This window comes from Salmo trutta, unplaced genomic scaffold (genome assembly GCF_901001165.1).
Source record: "Salmo trutta unplaced genomic scaffold, fSalTru1.1, whole genome shotgun sequence".
Classification (NCBI taxonomy): Eukaryota; Metazoa; Chordata; class Actinopteri; order Salmoniformes; family Salmonidae; genus Salmo; species Salmo trutta.
The window spans coordinates 120,410-144,930 of NW_021822748.1; the positions used below are offsets into that span (position 1 = coordinate 120,410).

The 24,521-nt window shown below is 50.1% G+C and overlaps 1 protein-coding gene across 1 annotated transcript in view; it reads right to left on the bottom strand.

Moving 5' to 3' along the window:
- The window catches only part of LOC115184143 (protein diaphanous homolog 1-like), a 154,043-nt gene that overhangs the window by 75,034 nt on the left and 54,488 nt on the right, over nucleotides 1–24,521 (bottom strand). The window contains exons 13-14 of the mRNA XM_029745133.1: nucleotides 17,281–17,395; nucleotides 16,945–16,953 (exon numbers count right to left, since the gene is read on the bottom strand). Of these exons, the coding sequence (XP_029600993.1) occupies nucleotides 16,945–16,953; nucleotides 17,281–17,395 (124 nt within the window). The remainder of the gene's footprint in view (nucleotides 1–16,944; nucleotides 16,954–17,280; nucleotides 17,396–24,521) is intronic.

A 24,521-nucleotide genomic window follows, 5' to 3' on the forward strand; every position in this document is an offset into this window, starting at 1 on the left:
CTTTACTGCCAGCGCCTCTTTCTCAACAACTGAGTAGTTGGTTTCCCGTGGTTCCAGCTTCCTGCTTAAAAACAGGATGGGGTGTTCCACCCCTTCTACCTCTTGGGACAGCACTGCTCCCAAGCCGACCTCTGAAGCATCCGTCTGAACCACAAACTCTCTCTCAAAGTCTGGTACCACCAGCACTGGATTACAGCAGAGGGCCTCCTGTAATGTCCTAAATGCTTTGGTGGCCCTTTCATCCCACTTGACCATGTTTGGCCCTCTGGCTCTAGTCATGTCGGTGAGTGGGGCGGCCACTGTGGCATAACTTGGGATGAACTTCCGGTAGTACCCGGTCAGCCCTAGGAAGGCTCGAACCTGCTTCTTATTTACTGGTTTCGGCCATTCTCTAATTGCCTCCACCTTCTTACGTTGGGGTTTGATTAATCCTCTTCCCACGGTGTATCCCAGATACTCCGTTTCCTCTAACCCCACATAACACTTGGCAGGGTTCGCCGTGAGCCCTGCCTTTCTAAGGGCGTCTAACACCGCCTGTACCCGGGGTAAGTGGGATTCCCAATCTGGGCTGTAGATCCCCACGTCATCTAAATAAGCTGCGGCGTATGCTTGGTGCGGTTTTAGGACCTTGTCCATGAGCCGTTGAAAGGTGGCTGGGGCCCCGTGTAGGCCGAATGGCATGACGGTGTATTGAAACAAACCGTCAGGGGTTGCAAATGCTGTCTTTTCTTTGGCCCTGGGGGTCAGAGGAATTTGCCAGTACCCTTTTGTCAGGTCCAGGGTCGTAATGTACCGAGCTTTACCAATTTTCTCCAGTAGTTCGTCTACTCTGGGCATGGGGTAGGCATCAAACTTGGAGATTTCATTTACCTTCCGAAAGTCGTTACAGAACCGCAAAGACCCATCGGGCTTGGAGACCATCACAATTGGGCTAGACCACTCACTATGTGACTCTTCGATCACTCCAGCTGTCAACATTTTCTCCGTCTCTGCTCTAATCGCTGCCTGTCGAGCCTCGGGTACCCGATATGGCCTCATGCTCACTTTTCTCCCTGGTAGGGAAACGATATCATGAGCTGTAACCTCAGTTCGGCCGGGTACTTCTGAAAACACATCTCTGTTTTTCTGGATCAGGGTCTTTACTTCCTGTACTTGTGCTGGGGACAAAGTAGGTGAAATATTTACTTCAGCTGTCTCCTGAGTGTGTGTGGGGTACGTGACCATTAGTGTTTCTCTCTCTCTCCATGCTTTTAACAGGTTTATGTGATAGATCTGTTCCTGGGGCCGTCGACCTGGCTGTCGGATCCGATAATTAACTTCTCCTATTCTCTCCAGTACTTCATATGGTCCTTTCCATGTGGCTAGTAGTTTGCACTCTACCGTGGGGATCAGCACTAACACCTTATCTCCCGGTTGAAATTCCCTCAGGGTAGCCTGCCGGTTATAAGTGTGCCGCTGGTGCTCTTGTGCTTGTCTCATGTGCTCTCTGACGATGGGCATGACTGTGGCTATCCTGTTTTGCATTGCCGTGACGTGCTCTATGACACTAGTATACGGGGTGGATTGGTGTTCCCAGGTTTCCCGGGCAATGTCTAAGATTCCCCGGGGGTGCCTCCCATATACCAGCTCGAAGGGAGAAAACCCCAGCGAGGCTTGAGGAACCTCTCTAATGGCAAACATCAGATATGGCAACATGCAATCCCAGTTTTTCCCATCCTTGTCGATTACCTTCCTGAGCATTGACTTCAGGGTCCGGTTGAATCTCTCAACCAGCCCGTCCGTCTGTGGATGGTAAACTGATGTCCTCAACTGTTTCACCTGCCACAATTTACAAAGGTCTGCCATAAGGCGGGACATAAAGGGGGTCCCCTGGTCAGTAAGGATCTCCTTTGGGACCCCAACCCTGGTGAACAATAGCACTAGTTCCTTGGCGATATTTTTGGAAGCCATTGTCCGAAGGGGAATGGCTTCTGGGTAGCGAGTGGCATAATCTAGAATGACCAGAATGTATTGGTGCCCTCTGGCAGATTTGGGTAGTGGGCCCACTATGTCCATCGCTATCCTCTCAAATGGCGTTTCGATTATGGGGAGTGGCACTAACGGGCTTCTAAACGCTGGTCGGGGAGCTGTTACCTGGCACTCCGGGCACTCTCCACAATGCCGAGCCACTTCAGTCTGAATTCCTGGCCAGTAAAACCTCCTTACAATCCGGTCTCGGGTTTTATCGATACCAAGGTGTCCACCCAGAATGTGCCCATGAGCTAGATCCAGTACTGTCTTTCTGTACCGGGTGGGGACCAACAACTGTTCCACCACATCAACCCCTATTTTTGAGACTCTGTACACCAAACCATTTTTCATGATGAAGTGGGGAAAACTATTAGGCATCATCCTATCATTTATGGGAGTACCATCTATGACCTGCACGTCTGCTCTGGCTTGCTGCAGGGTTGGATCCTGGTGTTGGGCCGTCCCGAAATTAGTCATGGACCCTGCCAGGTCTGCTGGTTCTAGATAGTCGTCCTCTGGATTCAGATCGACCCCAGCCCCACTAGTACTGGGCTGTTCATTATCAACGAGGTTTGCCACTTCATCCTCATCCTCCCCTACTAGTACCTGTGGGCTTGGCCCCTGGGAGACCTCTTTTCTTGGCCTTGGTTGGAGGCCCCATGCTTCTTCCTGCTTGGTCAGGGTTGTTGGCTTCTCAAATATGCCGTTCTTTTGACCTAACTTCGCAAAGTTAGGAAAGTATCTACCCAATATTACATCATATGGCATCTTTGGGACCACGCCGACCTCATAATCCAGCAGACCGTCCTCTGTTTGTATGCTCACTAATGCTGTGGGGTACAGACGGGTATCCCCATGAATGCACGTAACACTGATATCCTGACTTGTATCCAGTTTATGCGTCGGCACTAGGTTTGCAACGACCAGGGTTAGCATACTGCCGGAATCCAGTAGTGCTTCAACCTCCTTCCCTTCAACCTTCACCCTGCACATATGTTTGTTTCTTGATCTTTCAAGTACAGTGGTTACCACAGGACATGCATACCATATCTCATCTTCTTTTTCACCGAGGTTACATTGCATTGGCTCTTCTTTAATAGGGCAGTAGGCTGCAATATGTCCCGGTCGATTACAATTGTAACAGATAATAGGGTTCCGGGGGGGAGACCTCCTCGACCCCCAGTCCCGGTTTCCGGTTTTTCCCTTAGTGTCTCGGCCCGATTCTGATTCTTTCCTCATGGCCCCACGCTGCTCTCCTCCCCCTCCCCCTGTTGGCACAGTCTTAACCTGTCCGCTGGTTCGCCCAGGCCTGGGGAATGGGAATCTTTCCTCCTGCGCCTGCTCAGCTGTTCCTGCCGTACAATACCGTTCAACCAGGCCCACGAGATGGTCGGCGGAAAGTACCTCGTTCTGGCCAACCCATCGTCGCACTTCTTGGGGTAGACCTCGCTGAAACTGGTTGAGTACGATGGTCTCGACGACCTCGGCGGACGAACGGGTCTCCGGTCGCAACCATTTCCGTGCCAGGTGAATCAAGTCGAACATCTGTGTTCGGGGGGGTTGTCCCGGTCTGTAGGACCACTGGTGGAAGCGGTGTGCCCTCACGGTATCGGTCACCCCCAGTCTAGTCAGAATCTCTCCCTTGAGTTTATCGTAATCCTGTGCATCCTTCAACTCCAGGTCAAAATATGCTTTTTGAGCATCCCCTGCCAGGTATGGTGCCAGAAGCCCTGCCCATTCTTCTTTCGGCCACTTCTCCCTCTCTGCCGTCCTTTCGAAGGTGGTAAGATATGCTTCCACATCATCCTGCGCTGTCATTTTTTGAAGAAAATGATTGGCCCACCTTTGGGTATTTGCAGCTGGTAACTGAGTCCCAATTTGGTCCGCTAGCCCCTTTAGGCCTTCTCTTAACTCCCGGGTGTTTCTCTCTTGCTCTTCTCTGAGCAGCTGGTTGGTGTGGTGCTGGACCTGTAACGTGTCCTGATACATTCGCATTGCATCCTGATGAGCTATTTGTTGAGCTCTAGTTGCCTCTTGTTGGGCGGCCACCATTGTAACAGGGCCTGTATGGCTCCCTCCATACTCATTTTCCTGAAAAAACTGTCCTAACCAAACAAAGCCACAAAAAAACAAAAAAAAACCTGACTCCCCTTTGGAGTGCTAACTAAACTTTTTTTTTTTTTTTTTTTTCTACCTAACCAGCGGCATGGTTAATCCGATGCCCACATTCTCCACCACGTGTGGCAAACCTCTTCAAAGCTAGGAGCGTTTGTCACAAATTAAGTGAGAAACTGTCACCAAAGTCAGCCCAGAATTAAAGTTCTTTCGAACATGACAGTACCTGTATGTTTGTTTCTCTGTCCTGGTCCACCCAGGCCGCAGGTAAGGTCAAGGATAGCAGGGTTCGGTACACAAATCTGGTTCTCGGTAGGTCCGGGTCTAAACGCCAACAGGTAAGTCCAAAACAGTCCAGCTCGTACACGGTAAATCCAGCCAATGTAGAATGTCTCTCTCTCTATGGTTCATAGATCCTTCCCGCTCTCTCCCTCTCTTCCTGGTTTTTCTTGACCTTTTATCTGTGGGTCGGCTCCACCTTCTGAGGGTTCCCCTTGCTTCTGGGAATTGTAGTTTTGGCAGTCGGCCATTTTAGTGATCGGGCAGAGCCCGTTTATTAGTTCTGCCCTCACATATCTGCCATTTATCACTCGACCCCCTTCTTTGCCACAACACCTACACCAACCACAACAGACATGCCGCAGACACCTACACCACCCATGCCGCAGACACCCATACACCACCCACGCCGCAGACACCCATACACCACCCACGCCGCAGACACCCCTACACCACCCACGCCGCAGACACCCCTACACCACCCACGCCGCAGACACCTACACCACCCACGCCGCAGACACCTACACCACCCACGCCGCAGACACCTACACCACCCACGCCGCAGACACCTACACCACCCACACTATAGACACCTACACCACCCACGCCATAGACACAACAGGCCTGTGACAGTGTGCCTCATACCCATTTAAGCTGTTTATTGTCAGATCTTGAAACCCTCTCAAGGGACACACAGACACCACACAGATAGGGCTGCCCATGTGTTGATTAACACACACACCGATCACACAACACTTTCTTCTGTGGTAAATAAATGTTTCCCTGCGACTCCTCCGATGGGAATAACTGAAAACAACCACACAGCTGGTGGGAGAGATGAGCGAGGGAAGGAGGGTGGAGGAGAGATGAGCGAGGGAAGGAGGGTGGAGGAGAGATGAGCGAGGGAAGGAGGGTGGAGGAGAGATGAGCGAGGGAAGGAGGGTGGAGGAGAGATGAGCGAGGGAAGGAGGGTGGAGAGGAGAGATGACGAGGGAAGGAGGGTGGAGGAGAGATGAGCGAGGGAAGGAGGGGGGAGGAGAGATGAGCGAGGGAAGGAGGGGGGAGGAGAGATGAGCGAGGGAAGGAGGGTGGAGGAGAGATGAGCGAGGGAAGGAGGGTGGAGGAGAGATGAGCGAGGGAAGGAGGGTGGAGGAGAGATGAGCGAGGGAAGGAGGGGGGAGGAGAGATGAGCGAGGGAAGGAGGGTGGAGGAGAGATGAGCGAGGGAAGGAGGGTGGAGGAGAGATGAGCGAGGGAAGGAGGGTGGAGAAGAGATGAGCGAGGGAAGGAGGGGGGAGGAGAGATGAGCGAGGGAAGGAGGGGGGAGGAGAGATGAGCGAGGGAAGGAGGGGGGAGGAGAGATGAGCGAGGGAAGGAGGGGGGAGGAGAGATGAGCGAGGGAAGGAGGGGGGAGGAGAGATGAGCGAGGGAAGGAGGGGGGGAGAAGGAGAGAGTAAAGACAGAGTGGTCCGTCTACCTCTTACTTCTCCATCTCCTCCTCCCACTGCATCTCTCTACACCTCATCCCAAAACTCACACAATGTGGAGCATTAAATGGTGTTTTCTAACAATGCTCTATCTTCTCCCTACGACTGTACTGCCTAGCTATAATAATACACCACTGGTGTGGGAGAGTGAGGCAAGGAGGGCCTGTTGACCGGTCTGGTATGACCGGTCTGGTATGACCGGTCTGGTATGACCGGTCTGGTATGACCTGTACTGCAGAGGCTGTATCATTAGGACGGAGAGAGGACAAGATAGAATCTTAGTGAGAGAAACACACACACACACACACACACACACACACACACAGTGAGGGTGTTTGTGCTTTGGTCCAAGTGTGTGTGTGTGTAAGAAATAGATTTCCGCTGAACCCGGGGAGATCAAATGACTCATAATTAATTGGTGTGCAAGTGCTGGGAAGCAACCCGACAGACTAACAAACATTTAAATATACCTAAATGTAGACCATATACTTCTAGTGCAGCAGTCCAATGGTGGTGATCAAGGTGACAGCGTTGGCTGTGTGTGTGTGTGATCAAGGTGACAGCGTTGGCTGTGTGTGTGTGTGTGATCAAGGTGACAGCGTTGGCTGTGTGTGTGTGTGATCAAGGTGACAGCGTTGGCTGTGTGTGTGTGTGTGATCAAGGTGACAGCGTTGGCTGTGTGTGTGTGTGTGTGATCAAGGTGACAGCGTTGGCTGTGTGTGTGTGTGATCAAGGTGACAGCGTTGGCTGTGTGTGTGTGTGTGATCAAGGTGACAGCGTTGGCTGTGTGTGTGTGTGATCAAGGTGACAGCGTTGGCTGTGTGTGTGTGTGATCAAGGTGACAGCGTTGGCTGTGTGTGTGTGTGATCAAGGTGACAGCGTTGGCTGTGTGTGTGTGTGATCAAGGTGACAGCGTTGGCTGTGTGTGTGATCAAGGTGACAGCGTTGGCTGTGTGTGTGATCAAGGTGACAGCGTTGGCTGTGTGTGTGTTCAAGGTGACAGCGTTGGCTGTGTGTGTGTTCAAGGTGACCGCATTGGCTATGTGTGTGTTCAAGGTGACAGCGTTGGCTGTGTGTGTGATCAAGGTGACAGCGGTGGCTGTGTGTGTGTTCAAGGTGACAGCGTTGGCTGTGTGTGTGTTCAAGGTGACAGCGTTGGCTGTGTGTGTGATCAAGGTGACAGCGTTGGCTGTGTGTGTGTTCAAGGTACCAGCGTTGGCTGTGTGTGTGTTCAAGGTACCAGCGTTGGCTGTGTGTGTGTTCAAGGTGACAGCATTGGCTGTGTGTGTGATCAAGGTGACAGCGTTGGCTGTGTGTGTATTCAAGGTGACAGCGTTGGCTGTGTGTGTGTTCAAGGTGACAGCGTTGGCTGTGTGTGTATTCAAGGTAACAGCGTTGGCTGTGTGTGATCAAGGTGACAGCGTTGGCTGTGTGTGTGATCAAGGTGACAGCGTTGGCTGTGTGTGTGTTCAAGGTGACAGCGTTGGCTGTGTGTGTGTTGGACTAGAAGCAGGGATCTGAGGGGTGAGCCTCAGCACGCCATCAGGTTACCGTGGTAATGAAGTAGGTCAATATAAACGTTGTGGCACAGCGAGGAGGCGTCTCCAGCGCCAGTGTGTCACTGAGCGTGCTCCGTAGGGGGGCTGATAATCAGAAACCAGGTTGCGTTGCTGCCTAGGTACGCCACAAACAAATGATCGAGGGAGGGAGGGAGATGAAGCGAGGAAGAGAAGAGAGAAGACTAGGAGAACATCCCCAGGAGGCATCACCAGGAGGCATCCAAAGACACTTCTTGGAAAGGTGAACAAGTGGAAAAGAAGATGAGGAAATGAAGTCAACGGGTGGAGAGGACAACCAAGAGAAGAGGAGATGTAGAGAGAGAGGACCACCAAGAGAAGAGGAGATGTAGAGAGAGAGGACCACCAAGAGAAGAGGAGATGTAGAGAGAGGACCACCAAGAGAAGAGGAGGACATAGAGAGAGGACCACCAAGAGGAGATGTAGAGAGAGGACCACCAAGAGAAGAAGAGGAGATGTAGAGAGAGGACCACCAAGAGGAGATGTAGAGAGAGGACCACCAAGAGAAGAAGAGGAGATGTAGAGAGAGGACCACCAAGAGGAGATGTAGAGAGAGGACCACCAAGAGGAGATGTAGAGAGAGGACCACCAAGAGAAGAAGAGGAGATGTAGAGAGAGGACCACCAAGAGAAGAAGAGGAGATGTAGAGAGAGGACCACCAAGAGAAGAAGAGGAGATGTAGAGAGAGGACCACCAAGAGAAGAAGAGGAGATGTAGAGAGAGGACCACCAAGAGAAGAAGAGGAGATGTAGAGAGAGGACCACCAAGAGAAGAGGAGATGTGGAGAGAGGACCACCAAGAGAAGAGGAGATGTAGAGAGAGGACCACAAAGAGAAGAAGCAGAGATATAGAGAGAGGACCACCAAGAGAAGAGGAGATGTAGAGAGAGGACAACCAAGAGAAGAAGAGGAGATGTAGAGAGAGGACCACAAAGAGAAGAGGAGATGTAGAGAGAGGACCACCAAGAGAAGAAGAGGAGATGTAGAGAGAGGACCACCAAGACAAGGAGATGTAGAGAGAGGACCACCAAGAGAAGAGGAGATGTAGAGAGAGGACCACCAAGAGAAGAGGAGGAGATGTAGAGAGAGGACCACCAAGAGAAGAAGAGGAGATGTAGAGAGGACCACCAAGAGAAGAAGAGGAGATGTAGAGAGAGGTCCACCAAGAGAAGAAGAGATGTAGAGAGAGGACCACCAAGAGAAGAGGAGATGTGGAGAGAGGACCACCAAGAGAAGAGGAGGAGATGTAGAGAGAGGACCACCAAGAGAAAAGGAGGAGATGTAGAGAGAGGACCACCAAGAGAAGAAGAGGAGATGTAGAGAGAGGACCACCAAGAGAAGAGGAGATGTGGAGAGAGGACCACCAAGAGAAGAAGGAGATGTAGAGAGAGGACCACCAAGAGAAGAAGAGGAGATGTAGAGAGAGGACCACCAAGAGAAGAAGAGGAGATGTAGAGAGAGGACCACCAAGACAAGGAGATGTAGAGAGAGGACCACCAAGAGAAGAGGAGATGTAGAGAGAGGACCACAAGAGAAGAGGAGGAGATGTAGAGAGAGGGACCACCAAGAGAAGAGGAGGAGATGTAGAGAGAGGCCCACCAAGAGAAGAAGGAGAGGTAGAGCGAGGACCACCAAGAGAAGAAGAGGAGATGTAGAGAGGACCACCAAGAGAAGAAAGGAGGAGATGTAGAGAGAGGACCAACCAAGAGAAGAAGCGATTGTAGAGAAGAGGATACCACCAAGAGAAGAGGAGATTGGAAGAGGACCACCAAGAGAAGAGGAGGAGATTGTAAGAGAGGACCACCAAGAGAAGAGGAGAGATGTAGAGAGAGGACCCCAAGAGAAAGAAGAGATGTAGAGAGAGGACCACCAAGAGAAGAGGAGATGTGGAGAGAGGACCACCAAGAGAAGAGGAGATGTAGAGAGAGGACCACCAAGAGAAGAAGAGGAGTTAGAGAGAGACCACCAAGAGAAGAGGAGATGTAGAGAGACCACCAAAGAAGAAGAGGAGATGTAGAGAGAGGACCACAAGAGAAGAAAGAGATGTAGAGAGGACCACCAAGAGAAGAAGAGGAGATGTAGAGAAGGACCACCAAGAGAAGAGGAGATGTGGAGAGAGGACCACAAAGAGAAGAGGAGATGTAGAGAGAGGACCACCAAGAGAAGAAGAGGAGATGTAGCGAGAGGACCACCAAGAGAAGAAGAGGAGATGTAGCGAGAGGACCACCAAGAGAAGAAGGAGATGTAGAGAGAGGACCACCAAGAGAAGGAGATGTAGAGAGACCACCAAAGAAGAAGGAGATGTAGAGAAGGACCCCAAGAGAAAGGAGGAGAGTAAGAGAGGACCACCAAGAGAAGAAGGAGATGTAGAGAGAGGACCACCAGACAAGGAGATGTAGAGAGGACCACCGAGAAGAGGAGATGTAGAGAGAGGACCACCAAGAGAAGAGGAGAGATGTTAGAGAGAGGACCACCAGAGAAGAGGAGGAGATGTAGAGAGAGGACCACCAAGAGAAGAAGGAGATGTAGAAGAGGAACCACCAGAGAAGAAAGGAGATGTAGAGAGAGGACCACCAAGAAAGAGAGATTAAGAGAGGACGCACCACGAGAGAAGGATGAGATAGAGGACCACCAAGAGAAGAAGAGGATGAGATGGAGTCACTTCATATTAATCACCACATCTCTCTCTCTCTCTCTCTCTCTCTCTCCCCTTCCCTATCCCCCTCTCTCTCTCTCTCTCTCCCCTTCCCTATCCCCCTCCCTCCCCATCCCCCCTCTCTCCTTCCCGATCCCCCCCTCTTCTTCATTATCCCCCCTCTTCTTCATTATCCTCTCTCTCTCTCTCCCTCCTCTACTTCCCTATCCCCCTCTCTCTCCTTCCTATCCCCCTCTCTCTCCTTCCCTATCCCCCTCTCTCCCCTTCCCTCTCTCTCTCTCCCCTTCCCTCTCTCTCTCTCCCCTTCCCTATCCCCCTCTCTCCCCTTCCCTATCCCCCTCTCTCCCCTTCCCTATCCCCCTCTCTCTCCTTCCCTATCCCCCTCTCTCTCCTTCCCTATGCCCCTCTCTCCTTCCCTATGCCCCTCTCTCCTTCCCTATGCCCCTCTCTCCTTCCCTATCCCCCTCCCTCTCTCTCCTTCCCTATCCCCCTCCCTCTCTCTCCTTCCCTATCCCCCTCCCTCTCTCTCCTTCCCTATCCCCCTCCCTCTCTCTCCTTCCCTAATCCCCCTCCCTCTCTCTCCTTCCCTAATCCCCCTCCCTCTCTCTCCTTCCCTATCCCCCTCCCTCTCTCTCCTTCCCTATCCCCCTCTCTCCTTCCCTATCCCCCTCTCTCCTTCCCTATCCCCCTCCCTCTCTCTCCTTCCCTATCCCCCTCCCTCTCTCTCCTTCCCTATCCCCCTCCCTCTCTCTCCTTCCCTATCCCCCTCCCTCTCTCTCCTTCCCTATCCCCCTCTCTCCTTCCCTATCCCCCTCCCTCTCTCTCCTTCCCTATCCCCCTCCCTCTCTCTCCTTCCCTATCCCCCTCTCTCCTTCCCTATCCCCCTCCCTCTCTCTCCTTCCCTATCCCCCTCCCTCTCTCTCCTTCCCTATCCGTCTCTCTCCCCTTCCCTATCCGTCTCTCTCTCTCTCTCCCCCTTCCCTATCCCCCTCCCTCCCCATCCCCCCTCTCTCCTTCCCCATCCCCCCTTCCCTATCCCCCTCTCTCTCTCCTTCCCTATCCCCCTCTCTCCTTCCCTATCCCCCTCTCTCCTTCCCTATCCCCCTCTCTCCCCTTCCCTCTCTCTCTCTCCCCTTCCCTCTCTCTCTCTCCTTCCCTATCCCCCTCTCTCCTTCCCTATCCCCTCTCTCCTTCCCTATCCCTCTCTCTCCCCTTCCCTATCCCCCTCTCTCTCCTTCCCTATCCCCTCTCTTCATTAACCCCCCTCTTCTTCATTAACCCCCCTCTTCTTCATTAACCCCCCTCTTCTTCATTAACCCCCCTCTTCTTCATTATCTCCCCTCTTCTTCCCTCTCCCCCCTCTTCTTCCCTCTCCCCCCTTCCCTCTACTTCCCTATCCCCCTCTCTCTCCTTCCCTATCCCCCTCTCTCTCCTTCCCTATGCCCCTCTCTCTCCTTCCCTATGCCCCTCTCTCTCCTTCCCTATCCCCCTCTCTCTCCTTCCCTATCCCCCTCTCTCTCTCTCTCTCTCTCTCTCTCTCTCTCTCCTTCCCTATCCCCCTCCCTCTCTCTCCTTCCCCATCCCCCCTCTCTCCTTCCCTCTCCCCCGTTGTCTTCCCTCTCCCCCCGTCTTCTTCCATCTCCCTCCATCTCTCTGGCTAATTGGCATATCGGAGGTGCAGACATCAAAAGGCCCCTGCTATCTATCACTGTGCTAGCTGCCAAAAAAGGCAGAACAGAAGAAAACACTGAAGATAGGGAGAAGAGAGGAATATTAAAAGAGAAAGAGCCGACACAAACGCTTCAAAGTAGAGAAATTATAGCCAGAATCTCACACACTTCAGGGAGAAGAGTGAGATATGGGTTTCCAGAAGCACCACCACACATCCACTTCAACACACTAACTATATAACATACGGTTGCTCAGAGAGCAGAGACTGAGAATGAGACCGAGAATGAGACCGAGACCGAGAAAACAAACAAGCTATGAAGAGGGAGAGACCGAGAAAGACACTGACCGAGAGAGACCGAGAGAGAGACACACACACAGAGAACAAGAGACAGACAGAGAACGAGAGAGAAAGAGAGAGACACAGCGAGACAGAACCAGAGAGAGAGAGAGAGACACAGAGAGAGAGAAAGATCAGGGCGGCCGGCTAGGAGACGTGTGCAGCCTGAGGGCCCCTGGCAATCCATCAGCGCTGAGCTCAGCCAACGCACCCGTGAGGTCATCACCTTGCCACCCTGCCTGCAGCACCGAGCGGTGTGTGTGTGTGTGGACAGCAGAGAAGGAAAAGGGTCAGGGGCCAGAGTGGGCTGACGATGGCATTGTTTCACTGGGCCGAGTAACGAGGGATAGGAGGAGGAAGAAGAGAAGTGCAGATGGCGCTGCTGCAGTGATGGGGGGTGTTGTTGTTATTGGCCTTGAGCAGTATTGGAGTGGAGTGATGGGTAGAGGTGAGAGGTCAACCTACAGTGCCTACAGAAAGTATTCATACCCCTTAACTTATTCCACAATTTGCTGTGATACAGCCTGAATTCAAAATGGATGAAATAAATGTTCTCTCTCACCCATCTACTCACAATAACCCATAATGACAAAGTGAAAACATGTTTTTAGAAAGTACTAAATGTATTGAAAATGAAATATAGAAATCTAATTTACTTAAGTATTCACACCCCGAGGCAATGCTTTATAGAAGCACCTTTCTTAAGGATTACAGCTGTTAATCTTCTGGGTAAATCTCTAAGAGCTTTCCACACCTGGATTGTGTAACATTTGTCAAAGTGGTTGTTGATCATTGCTCGACAACCATCAGGTCTTGCCATAGGTTATCAAGCATATTTGAATCAAAACTTAAATATGTAACAACTTCTTGGTAAGCAACTCCAGTGTAGATTATGTTTTGGGTTACTGTCCTGCTGAAAAGGTGAATTTATCTCCCAGTGTCTGGTGGGAAGCAGATTGAACCAGGTTTTCTTCTGGGATTTTGCCTGTGCTTTGCTCCATTCCGTTTCTTTTTATCCTGAAAAACTCCCCAGTCCTTAACAATAACAAGCATACCCATAACATGATGCAGCCACTAGTATATCCTTGAAAATATGGAGTGGTACACAGTAATGTGTTGTATTGGATTTGTCCCAAACATAACTTTTTATTCAGGACAAAAAATGAATTGCTTTTCCACTTTTGCCACTATTATTTTAGTGCCTTGTTGCAAACTAGGAGGTCGACCGATTAATCGGAATGGCCGATTAATTAAGGCCGATTTCAAGTTTTCATAACAATCGGAAATCAGTATTTTTGGACGCCGACTTGGCCGTTTTACTTTTTTTTTAAGACCTTTATTTAACTAGGCAAGTCAGTTAAGAACACATTCTTATTTACAATGACGGCTAGGAACGGTGGGTTAACTGCCTTGTTCAGGGGCAGAATGACAGATTTTTACCTTGTCAGCTCAGGGATTCAATCTTGCAACCTTACGGTTAACTAGTCCAACGCTCTAACCACCTGCTTTACATTGCACTCTACGAGGAGCCTGCCTGTTACGCGAATGCAGTAAGAAGCCAGAAGTAAGAAGCCAAGGTAAGTTGCTAGCTAGCATTAAACTTATCTTATAAAAAACAATCAATCAATCATAATCACTAGTTAACTACACATGGTTGATGATATTACTAGTTTATCTAGCCTGTCCTGCGTTGCATATAATCGCTTAGGTACACGTTGCTCCAACCATAAACATCAATGCCTTTCTTAAAATCAATACACAAGTATATATTTTTAAACCTGCATATTTAGTTAATATTGCCTGCTAACATGAATTTCTTTTAACTAGGGAAAATGTGTCACTTCTCTTGCAAACAGAGTCAGGGTATATGCAGCAGTTTGGGCCGCCTGGCTCATTGTGAACTGTGAAGACTATTTCTTCCTAACAAAGATAGCCGACTTCGCCAAACGGGGGATGATTTAACAAAAGCGCATTTGCAAAAAAAGCACAATCGTTGCACGACTGTACCTAACCATAAACATCAATGCCTTTCATAAAATCAATACACAGAAGTATATATTTTTAAACCTGCATATTTAGCTAAAAGAAATCCAGGTTAGCAGGCATTATTAACCAGGTGAAATTGTGTCATTTTGCGTTCATTGCACGCAGTCAGGGTATATGCAACAGTTTGGGCCGCCTGGCTCGTTGCGAACTAATTTGCCAGAATTTTACGTAATTATGACATAACATTGAAGGTTGTGCAATGTAACAGGAATAACGTTTCGTTTTCGAGATGATAGTTTCCGGATCCGACCATATTAATGACCTACGGCTTGTATTTCTGTGTGTTATTATGTTATAATTAAGTCTATGATTTGATAGAGCAGTCTGACTGAGCGATGGTAGGCAGCAGCAGGCTTGTAAGCATTCATTCAAACAGCACTTTTGTGCGTTTTGCCAGCAGCCCTTCGCAATGCATTGCACTGTTTATGACTTCAAGCCTGTCAACTCCCAAGATTAGGCTGGTGTAACCCATGTGAAATGGCTAGCTAGTTAGCCGGGTGCGCGCTAATAGCGTTTCAAACGTCACTCGCTCTGAGACTTGGAGTAGTTGTTCCCCTTGCTCTACATGGGTAACGCTGCTTCGAGGGTGGCTTTTGTCGATGTGTTCCTGGTTCAAGCCCAGGTAGGAGCGAGGAGAAGGACGGAAGCTATACTGTTACACTGGCAATACTAAAAAGTGCCTATAAGAACATCCAATAGTTAAAGTTATATGAAATACAAATCGTATAGAGAGAAATAGTCCTATAATTCCTATAATAACTACAACCTAAAACATCTTACCTGGGAATATTGAAGTCTCATGTTAAAAGGAACCACCAGCTTTCATATCTTCTCATATTCTGAGCAAGGAACTTAAACGTTAGCTTTCTTACATGGCACATATTGCACTTTTACTTTCTTCTCCAACACTTTGTTTTTGCATTATTTAAACCAAATTGAACATGTTTCATTATTTATTTGAGGCTAAATTGATTTTATTGATGTATTATATTAAGTTAAAATAAATGTTCATTCAGTATTGTTGCAATTGTCATTATTACAAATAAATACATTTTGTTCAATCGGCCGAGTAATCGGTATTGGCTTTTTGGGTCTTCCAATAATCGGTATCGGCGTTGAAAAATCATAATCGGTCGACCTCTATTGCAAACAGGATGCATGTTATGGAATAATTATATTCTGTACAGGCTTCCTTCTTATTACTCAGTCAATTAGGTTAGTATTGTGGAGTAACTACAATGTTGTTGATCCATCCTCAGTTCTCCTACCCATATAATTATAAGTACATATTCCATCCCTTTAGATTTGTGTGTATTAGGTAGTTGTTGGGGATTACTTGTTAGATATTACTGCACGGTCAGAACTAGAAGCACAAGCATTTCACTACACTCTCATTAACATCTGCTGACCATGTGTTTGTGACCAATGATTTGATTTGATCACAGCCATTCAACTCTGTAACTGTTTTAAAGTGACCATTACCTTCATGGTGAATTCCCTGAGTGGTTTCCTTCCTCTCCGGCAACTGAGTTAGGAAGGATGCCTGTATCTTTGAAATGACTGGGTGTATTGATACACCATCCAAAGTGCAATTAATATATTCAAGGTCTGCTATTATTTTATTTAACCAATCTACCAACAGGTGCCCTTCCTTGTGAAGCATTGGAAAACCTCCCTGGTCTTTGTGGTTGAATCTGTGTTTGAAATTCACTGCTCGACTGAGGGACCTTACAGATAATTGTATGTGTGGGGTACAGAGACGAGGTAGTCATTCAAAAATCATGTTAAACACTATTATTGAAACAGTGTGTGTCCATGCAACTTATTATGTGACTTGTTACTCCTGAACTTATTTAGGCTTGTCATAAAGGGGTTGAATACTTATTGACTCAAGATAGTTCAGCTTTTCATTTTTAACACACACACACACACACACACACACACACACACACACACACACACACACACACACTTGGAGCTATTGAAAAGGGCAGTGTGTTTACAGTCAGATATCAGAAAAGGTTATCCGACATCAAATGGGGCAGCAGTGTCTCAGCCAATCACACGGAGGGACCAGAGGCATGCTAACGAATCACAGACTGACAGCAGACCTTAACCACTCTACAGGTGAATGCTGATGGGACAGCAGACAACCTTGACATTTCAAAAACTCGGACAACACTAGGTGCACGTGTCTAAGAGTGAGCCAGAACGTGTATTCTGATTGCATTGCAGCTGAAGGTCAGTTAGCTGTAATGATGAATATGGAGCAGCAGGTTCAGGGACACAGGAACAAGGTGACAGGAGGATCTGGACAGGTGAGTGGGTAGTGTGTGTGTCTGTGTGTGACACTATGACAGTGCTCTGTGCCAGGACACCAGGTGGCTAGCCACAGGGCATCTGTAACCCCTCCCTACCCCTTCCTCCCCCCATCCCTTCCTCCTCCCCATCCCTTCCTCCTCCCTCCCCCTTCCTCCTCCTCCCCACTCCTTCCTCCTCCCCATCCCTTCCTCCTCCCTACCCCTTCCTCCTCCCTACCCCATCCCTTCCTCCTCCTTCCTACCCCTTCCTCCTCCCCACCCCTTCCTCCCCCTCATCCCTTCCTCCTCCCCACCCCTCCCTCCCACCCCCTCCTCCTCCCCATAACTTCCTCCTCCCCACCCCTTCCTCCTCCCCATCCATTCTTCCTCCCCACCCCTTCCTCCCCACCCCAAACACACAAACACACACACCAGCCCTTGTGCCCAACATCATTTGTGTGTTCTTACCTTTGGAGGCTGTGGGATGGATGGAATGGACATGGAGAGAGAGAGAAAGAGAGAGAGATGGAGCAGGAGAAAAATCCATCATCATTAGTAAGTCAACTTTACTGAGACAAGTGCACTGCTGTCAGGCAGGGAAACATGAGCCACAGGACACACAGGCCTGCATAAACACACGTGCACAAGGTGACACACAGGCCTGCATAAACACACGTGCACGGGGTGACACACAGGTCTGCATAAACACACGTGCACAAGGTGACACACAGGCCTGCATAAACACACGTGCACAAGGTGACACACAGGCCTGCATAAACACACGTGCACATGGGTGACACTCACTCTTGGTCTGGGAGGAGAAGGCCAAGGTGAGTTTGGCGAACAGCTCGTTGTTCTCATAGCGATCCTCTTTGGTCTTAGTCCAGAAACTGTTTTCAGACAGATCCTCATATCCAATCTGTTACAAACAGAGAGAGAGGGGAGAGAGAGATAAATGCCTCACGAATCCTTTCATCAACCACTCTGTGCAATTTAGCAAAAAAAAATTCATCCATAAATCCAGCAATCAAGTGGGAGAAGGACAGAGAAAGAGCAGGAGGGCCAGGGCGCTGAAAGAGAGGATGGAGAGAGACACTGAGGAGGAGAGGAGAAGGACAGAGAAAGAGCAGGGGGGCCAGGGCGCTGAAAGAGAGGATGGAGAGAGACACGGAGGAGGAGAGGAGAAGGACAGAGAAAGAGCAGGAGGGCCAGGGCGCTGAAAGAGAGGATGTAGAGAGACACGGAGGAGGAGAGGAGAAGGACAGAAAGAGCAGGGGGGCCAGGGCGCTGAAAGAGGCTGGAGAGAGACACAGAAGAGGAGAGGAGAAGGACAGAGAAAGAGCAGGAGGACCAGGGCGCTGAAAGAGGATGTAGAGAGAGACGGAGGAGGAGAGGAGAAGGACAGAAAGAGCAGGAGGGCCAGGGCGCTGAAAGAGAGGATGGAGAGAGACACGGAGGAGGAGAGGAGAAGGACAGAGAAAGAGCAGGAGGGCCAGGGCGCTGAAAGAGGATGGAGAGAGACACGGAAGAGGAGAGGAGAAGGACAGAAAGAGCAGGAGGGCCAGGGCGCTGAAAGAGAGGATGGAGAGAGACACGGAGGAGGAGAGGAGAAGGACAGAGAAAGAGCAGGGGGGCCAGGGCGCTGAAAGAGGATGGAGAGAGACACGGAGGAGGAGAGAAGGACAGAAAGAGCAGGAGGGCCAGGGCGCTGAAAGAGAGGATGGAGAGAGACACGGAGGAGGAGAGGAGAAGGACAGAGAAAGAGCAGGAGGGCCAGGGCGCTGAAAGAGAGGATGGAGAGAGACACGGAGGAGGAGAGGAGAAGGACAGAAAGAGCAGGAGGGCCAGGGCGCTGAAAGAGGATGGAGAGAGACACGGAAGAGGAGAGGAGAAGGACAGAAAGAGCAGGAGGACCAGGGCGCTGAAAGAGGATGTAGAGAGAGACGGAGGAGGAGAGGAGAAGGACAGAGAAAGAGCAGGAGGGCCAGGGCGCTGAAAGAGAGGATGGAGAGAGACACGGAGGAGGAGAGGAGAAGGACAGAAAGAGCAGGAGGGCCAGGGCGCTGAAAGAGGATGTAGAGAGACACGGAGGAGGAGAGGAGAAGGACAGAGAAAGAGCAGGGGGGCCAGGGCGCTGAAAGAGAGGATGGAGAGAGACACGCAGGAGGAGAGGAGAAGGACAGAAAGAGCAGGAGGGCCAGGGCGCTGAAAGAGAGGATGGAGAGAGACACGGAGGAGGAGAGGAGAAGGACAGAGAAAGAGCAGGGGGGCCAGGGCGCTGAAAGAGAGGATGGAGAGAGAGACACGGAGGAGGAGAGGAGAAGGACAGAAAGAGCAGGAGGGCCAGGGCGCTGAAAGAGGATGTAGAGAGACACGGAGGAGGAGAGGAGAAGGACAGAGAAAGAGCAGGAGGGCCAGGGCGCTGAAAGAGAGGATGGAGAGAGACACGGAGGAGGAGAGGAGAAGGACAGAAAGAGCAGGAGGGCCAGGGTGCTGAAAGAGAGGATGGAGAGAGAGACACGGAGGAGGAGAGGAGAAGGACAGAAAGAGCAGGAGGGCCAGGGCGCTGAAAGAGAGGATGGAGAGAGACACGGAGGAGGAGAGGAGAAGGACAGAAAGAGCAGGAGGGCCAGGGCGCTGAAAGAAAGGATGGAGAGAGACACGGAGGAGGAGAGGAGAAGGACAGAGAAAGAGCAGGGGGGCCAGGGCGCTGAAAGAGGATGTAGAGAGACACGGAGGAGGAGAGGAGAAGGACAGAGAAAGAGCAGGGGGCCAGGGCGCTGAAAGAGAGGATGGAGAGAGACATGGAGGAGGAGAGGAGCAAGCTAGTCATTTCCCTACTCCTCATTCTCCTTCAGAGAGAGAGCGAGGATTCCATTCCCTTTATCCCCCTCTCCTCTCCCCCTTTATCCCCCTTATCCTCCCCTCCCCTTTATCATCCTACTCCTCCCCCCTTTATCCTCCTCTTCTCCCCTTTATCCTCCTCTTCTCCCCTTTATCCTCCTCTTCTCCCCTTTATCCTCCTCTTCTCCCCTTTATCCTCCTACTCCTCCCCTTTATCATCCTACTCCTCCCCCTTTATCCTCCTCTTCTCCCCTTTATCCTCCCCTTCTCCCCTTTATCCCCCCCTTCTCCCCTTTATCCTCCTCTTCTCCCCTTTATCCTCCCCTTCTCCCCTTTATCCTGCCCTTCTCCCCTTTATCCTCCCCTTCTCCCCTTTATCCTGCCCTTCTCCCCTTTATCCTCCCCTTCTCCCCTTTATCCTGCCCTTCTCCCCTTTATCCTCCCCTTCTCCCCTTTATCCTCCTCCTATCACTTTTATCCCCCCTCTCCCCCCCTTCTCCCCTTTATCCTCCTCTTCTCCCCTTTATCCTCCCCTTCTCCCCTTTATCCTCCTCTTCTCCCCTTTATCCTCCCCTTCTCCCCTTTATCCTGCCCTTCTCCCCTTTATCCTGCCCTTCTCCCCTTTATCCTCCTCTTCTCCCCTTTATCCTCCCCTTCTATCCCCCTCCTATCCCCTTTTATCCGCTTTATCCTCCCTCCTCTCCCCCTTTATCCTCCTCCTATCACTTTTATCCCCCCTCTCCCCCCCTTTATCCTCCTCTCCCCCCCTTTATCCTCCTCTTCTCCCCTTTATCCTCCTCTTCTCCCCTTTATCCTCCTCTTCTCCCCTTTATCCTCCTCTTCTCCCCTTTATCCTCCTCCTATCACTTTTATCCCCCCTCTCCCCCCCTTTATCTTCCCCTCATTCATCCTCATCTCTTTTTTCTAGCTATATTGCTCATTTTCTTCTCTCTTCCAACAATCACCAACTCATAATAAACTGCCTTCAGAGAGAGAGAGACACAGAGAACGAGAGAGACAGAGAGAACGAGAGAGACACAGAGAGAACGAGAGAGACAGAGAGAACGACAGAGACACAGAGAGAACGACAGAGACACAGAGAGAACGAGAGAGACACAGAGAGAACGAGAGAGACACAGAGAGAACGAGAGAGACACAGAGAGAACGAGAGAGACACAGAGAGAACGAGAGAGACACAGAGAACGAGAGAGAGACAGAGAGAACGAGAGAGAGACAGAGAGAACGAGAGAGACACAGAGAGAACGACAGAGACACAGAGAGAACGACAGAGACACAGAGAGAACGACAGAGACAGAGAGAACGACAGAGACACAGAGAGAACGAGAGAGACAGAGAGAACGAGAGAGACACAGAGAGAACGAGAGAGACACAGAGAGAACGAGAGAGACAGAGCGAGAACCAGAGAGACAGAGCGAGAGAGAACCAGAGAGAGAACCAGAGAGAGAGAGAACCAGAGAGAGAGAAAGAGACACACAGAGAGAAAGAGACACACAGAGAGAAAGAAACACAGAGAGAAAGAGACACACAGGGAGAAAGAGACACACAGAGAGAAAGAGACACACAGAGAGAAAGAGACACAGAGAGAGAAAGAGACACAGAGAGAGAGAAAGAGACACAGAGAGAGAGAAAGAGACACAGAGAGAGAGAAAGAGACACAGAGAGAGAGAAAGAGACACAGAGAGAGAGAAAGAGACACACAGAGACAGAAAGAGAGAAAAGAACGAGAAGTAAAACATACGACATTATAAAATCCATGTACACAAACAACAAGTGTGCGGTTAAAATAGGCAAAAAACACACATTTCTTCCCACAGGGCCGTGGGCTGAGACAGGGATGCAGCTTAAGCCCCACCCTCTTCAACATATATATCAACGAATTGGCGAGGGCACTAGAACAGTCTGCAGCACCCGGCCTCACCCTACTAGAATCTGAAGTCAAATGTCTACTGTTTGCTGATGATCTGGTGCTTCTGTCACCAACCAAGGAGGGCCTACAGCAGCACCTAGATCTTCTGCACAGATTCTGTCAAACCTGGGCCCTGACAGTAAATCTCAGTAAGACAAAAATAATGGTGTTCCAAAAAAGGTCTAGTTGCCAGGACCACAAATACAAATTCCATCTAGACACTGTTGCCCTAGAGCACACAAAAAACAATACATACCTCGGCCTAAACATCAGCGCCACAGGTAACTTCCACAAAGCTGAGAGACAAGGCAAGAAGGGCCTTCTATGCCATCAAAAGGAACATAAAATTCCACATACCAATTAGGATCTGGCAAAAAATACTGGAATCAGTTATAGAACCCATTGTCCTTTATGGTTGTGAGGTCGGGGTCCGCTCACCAACCAAGAATTCACAAAATGGGACAAACACCAAATTGAGACTCTGCATGCAGAATTCTGCAAAAATATCCTCTGTGTACAACGTAAAACACCAAATAATGCACGCAGAGCAGAATTAGGCCGATACCCGCTAATTATCAAAATCCAGAAAAGAGACTACAACCACCTAAAAGGAAGTGATTCCCAAACCTTCCATAACAAAGCCATGACCTAGAGAGAAATGAACCTGGAGAAGAGTCCCCTAAGCAAGCTGGTCCTGGGGCTCTGTTCACAAACACAGGACAGCAACACAATTAGACCCAACCAAATCATGAGAAAATAAAAAGATAATTATTTCCAATGTGTTAAGTAATTAACAAAAAAACAGAGCAAACTAGAATGCTGTTTGGCCCTAAACAGAGAGTACACAGTGGCAGAATACCTGACCACTGTGACTGACCCAAAATGAAGGGAAGTTTTGACTATGTACAGACTCAGTGAGCATAGCCTTGCTATTGAGAAAAGCCGCCTTAGCCTGTCTTCTCTTGAGAGTCAGGTCTGCCTATGTGCACACTGCCCACAAAATGAGGTGGAAACTGAGCTGCACTTCCTAACCTCCTGCCAAATGTATGACCATATTAGAGACACATATTTCTCTCAGATTACACAGATCCACAAAGAATTCGAAAACAAACCGATTTTGATAAACTCCCATATCTACTGGGTGAAATACCACAGTGTGCCATCACAGCAACAAGATGTGTGACCTGTTGCCACAAGAAAAGGGCAACCAGTGAAGAACAAACACCATTGTAAATACAACCCATATTTATGCTTATTTATTTTCCCTTTTGTACATCGTTACAACACTGTATATATAAATAATATGACATTTGTAATGTCTTTATTCTTTTGGAACTTCTGTATGTGTAACGTTTTACTGTTACTTTTTATTGTTTATTTCACTTTTGTATATTATCTACCTCACTTGCTTTGGCAATGTTAACATATGTTTCCCATGTCAATAAAGCCCCTTGAACTGAATTGAGAGACAGAGAGAGAAAATAGAGAACAAGAACGAGACCGAGAAAACAAACAAGCTACGAAGAGAGACGCCGGCCGAGAGAGACGCCGGCCGAGAGAGAGAGACGCCGGCCGAGAGAGAGAGACGCCGGCCGAGAGACCGAGAGAGACGCCGGCCGAGAGACCGAGAGAGAGACGCCGGCCGAGAGAGAGAGAGAGACGCCGGCCGAGAGACCGAGAGAGACGCCGGCCGAGAGAGAGAGAGAGACGCCGGCCGAGAGAGAGAGAGAGAGAGACGCCGGCCGAGAGACCGAGAGAGACGCCGGCCGAGAGAGAGAGAGAGACGCCGGCCGAGAGACCGAGAGAGACGCCGGCCGAGAGAGAGAGAGAGACGCCGGCCGAGAGAGAGAGAGAGACGCCGGCCGAGAGAGAGAGAGAGACGCCGGCCGAGAGAGAGAGAGAGAGAGACGCCGGCCGAGAGAGAGAGAGAGAGAGACGCCGGCCGAGAGAGAGAGAGAGACGCCGGCCGAGAGAGAGAGAGAGACGCCGGCCGAGAGAGAGAGAGAGACGCCGGCCGAGAGAGAGAGAGAGACGCCGGCCGAGAGAGAGAGAGAGACGCCGGCCGAGAGAGAGAGAGAGACGCCGGCCGCGAGAGAGAGAGAGACGCCGGCCGAGAGAGAGAGAGAGACGCCGGCCGAGAGAGAGAGAGAGAGACGCCGGCCGAGAGAGAGAGAGAGAGAGAGAGAGAGAGAGAGACGCCGGCCGAGAGAGAGAGAGAGAGAGACGCCGGCCGAGAGAGAGAGAGAGACGCCGGCCGAGAGAGAGAGAGAGACGCCGGCAGAGAGAGAGAGAGACGCCGGCAGAGAGAGAGAGAGACGCCGGCCGAGAGAGAGAGACGCCGGCCGAGAGAGAGAGACGCCGGCCGAGAGAGAGAGACAGCGAGTGAGACAGAAAGAGAGACAGAACCAGAGAGAGAGACACAGAGAGAGAGAAAGATCAGGGCGGCCGGCTAGGAGACGTGTGCAGCCTGAGGGCCCCTGGCAATCCATCAGCGCTGAGCTCAGCCAACGCACCCGTGAGGTCATTACCTTGCCACCCTGCCTGCAGCACCGAGCGGTGTGTGTGTGTGTGTGGACAGCAGAGAAGGAAAAGGGTCAGGGGCCAGAGTGGGCTGACGATGGCATTGTTTCACTGGGCCGAGTAACGAGGGATAGGAGGAGGAGGAAGAGAAGTGCAGATGGCGCTGCTGCAGTGATGGGGGGTTGTTGTTATTGGCCTTGAGCAGTATTAGAGTGGAGTGATGGGTAGAGGTGAGAGGTCAACCTACAGTGCCTACAGAAAGTATTCATACCCCTTAACTTATTCCACAATTTGCTGTGATACAGCCTGAATTCAAAATGGATGAAATAAATGTTCTCTCTCACCCATCTACTCACAATAACCCATAATGACAAAGTGAAAACATGTTTTTAGAAAGTACTAAATGTATTGAAAATGAAATATAGAAATCTAATTTACTTAAGTATTCACACCCCGAGGCAATGCTTTGTAGAAGCACCTTTCTTAAGGATTACAGCTGTTAGTCTTCTGGGTAAATCTCTAAGAGCTTTCCACACCTGGATTGTGTAACATTTGTCAAAGTGGTTGTTGATCATTGCTCGACAACCACCAGGTCTTGCCATAGGTTATCAAGCATATTTGAATCAAAACTTAAATATGTAACAACTTCTTGGTAAGCAACTCCAGTGTAGATTATGTTTTGGGTTACTGTCCTGCTGAAAAGGTGAATTTATCTCCCAGTGTCTGGTGGGAAGCAGATTGAACCAGGTTTTCT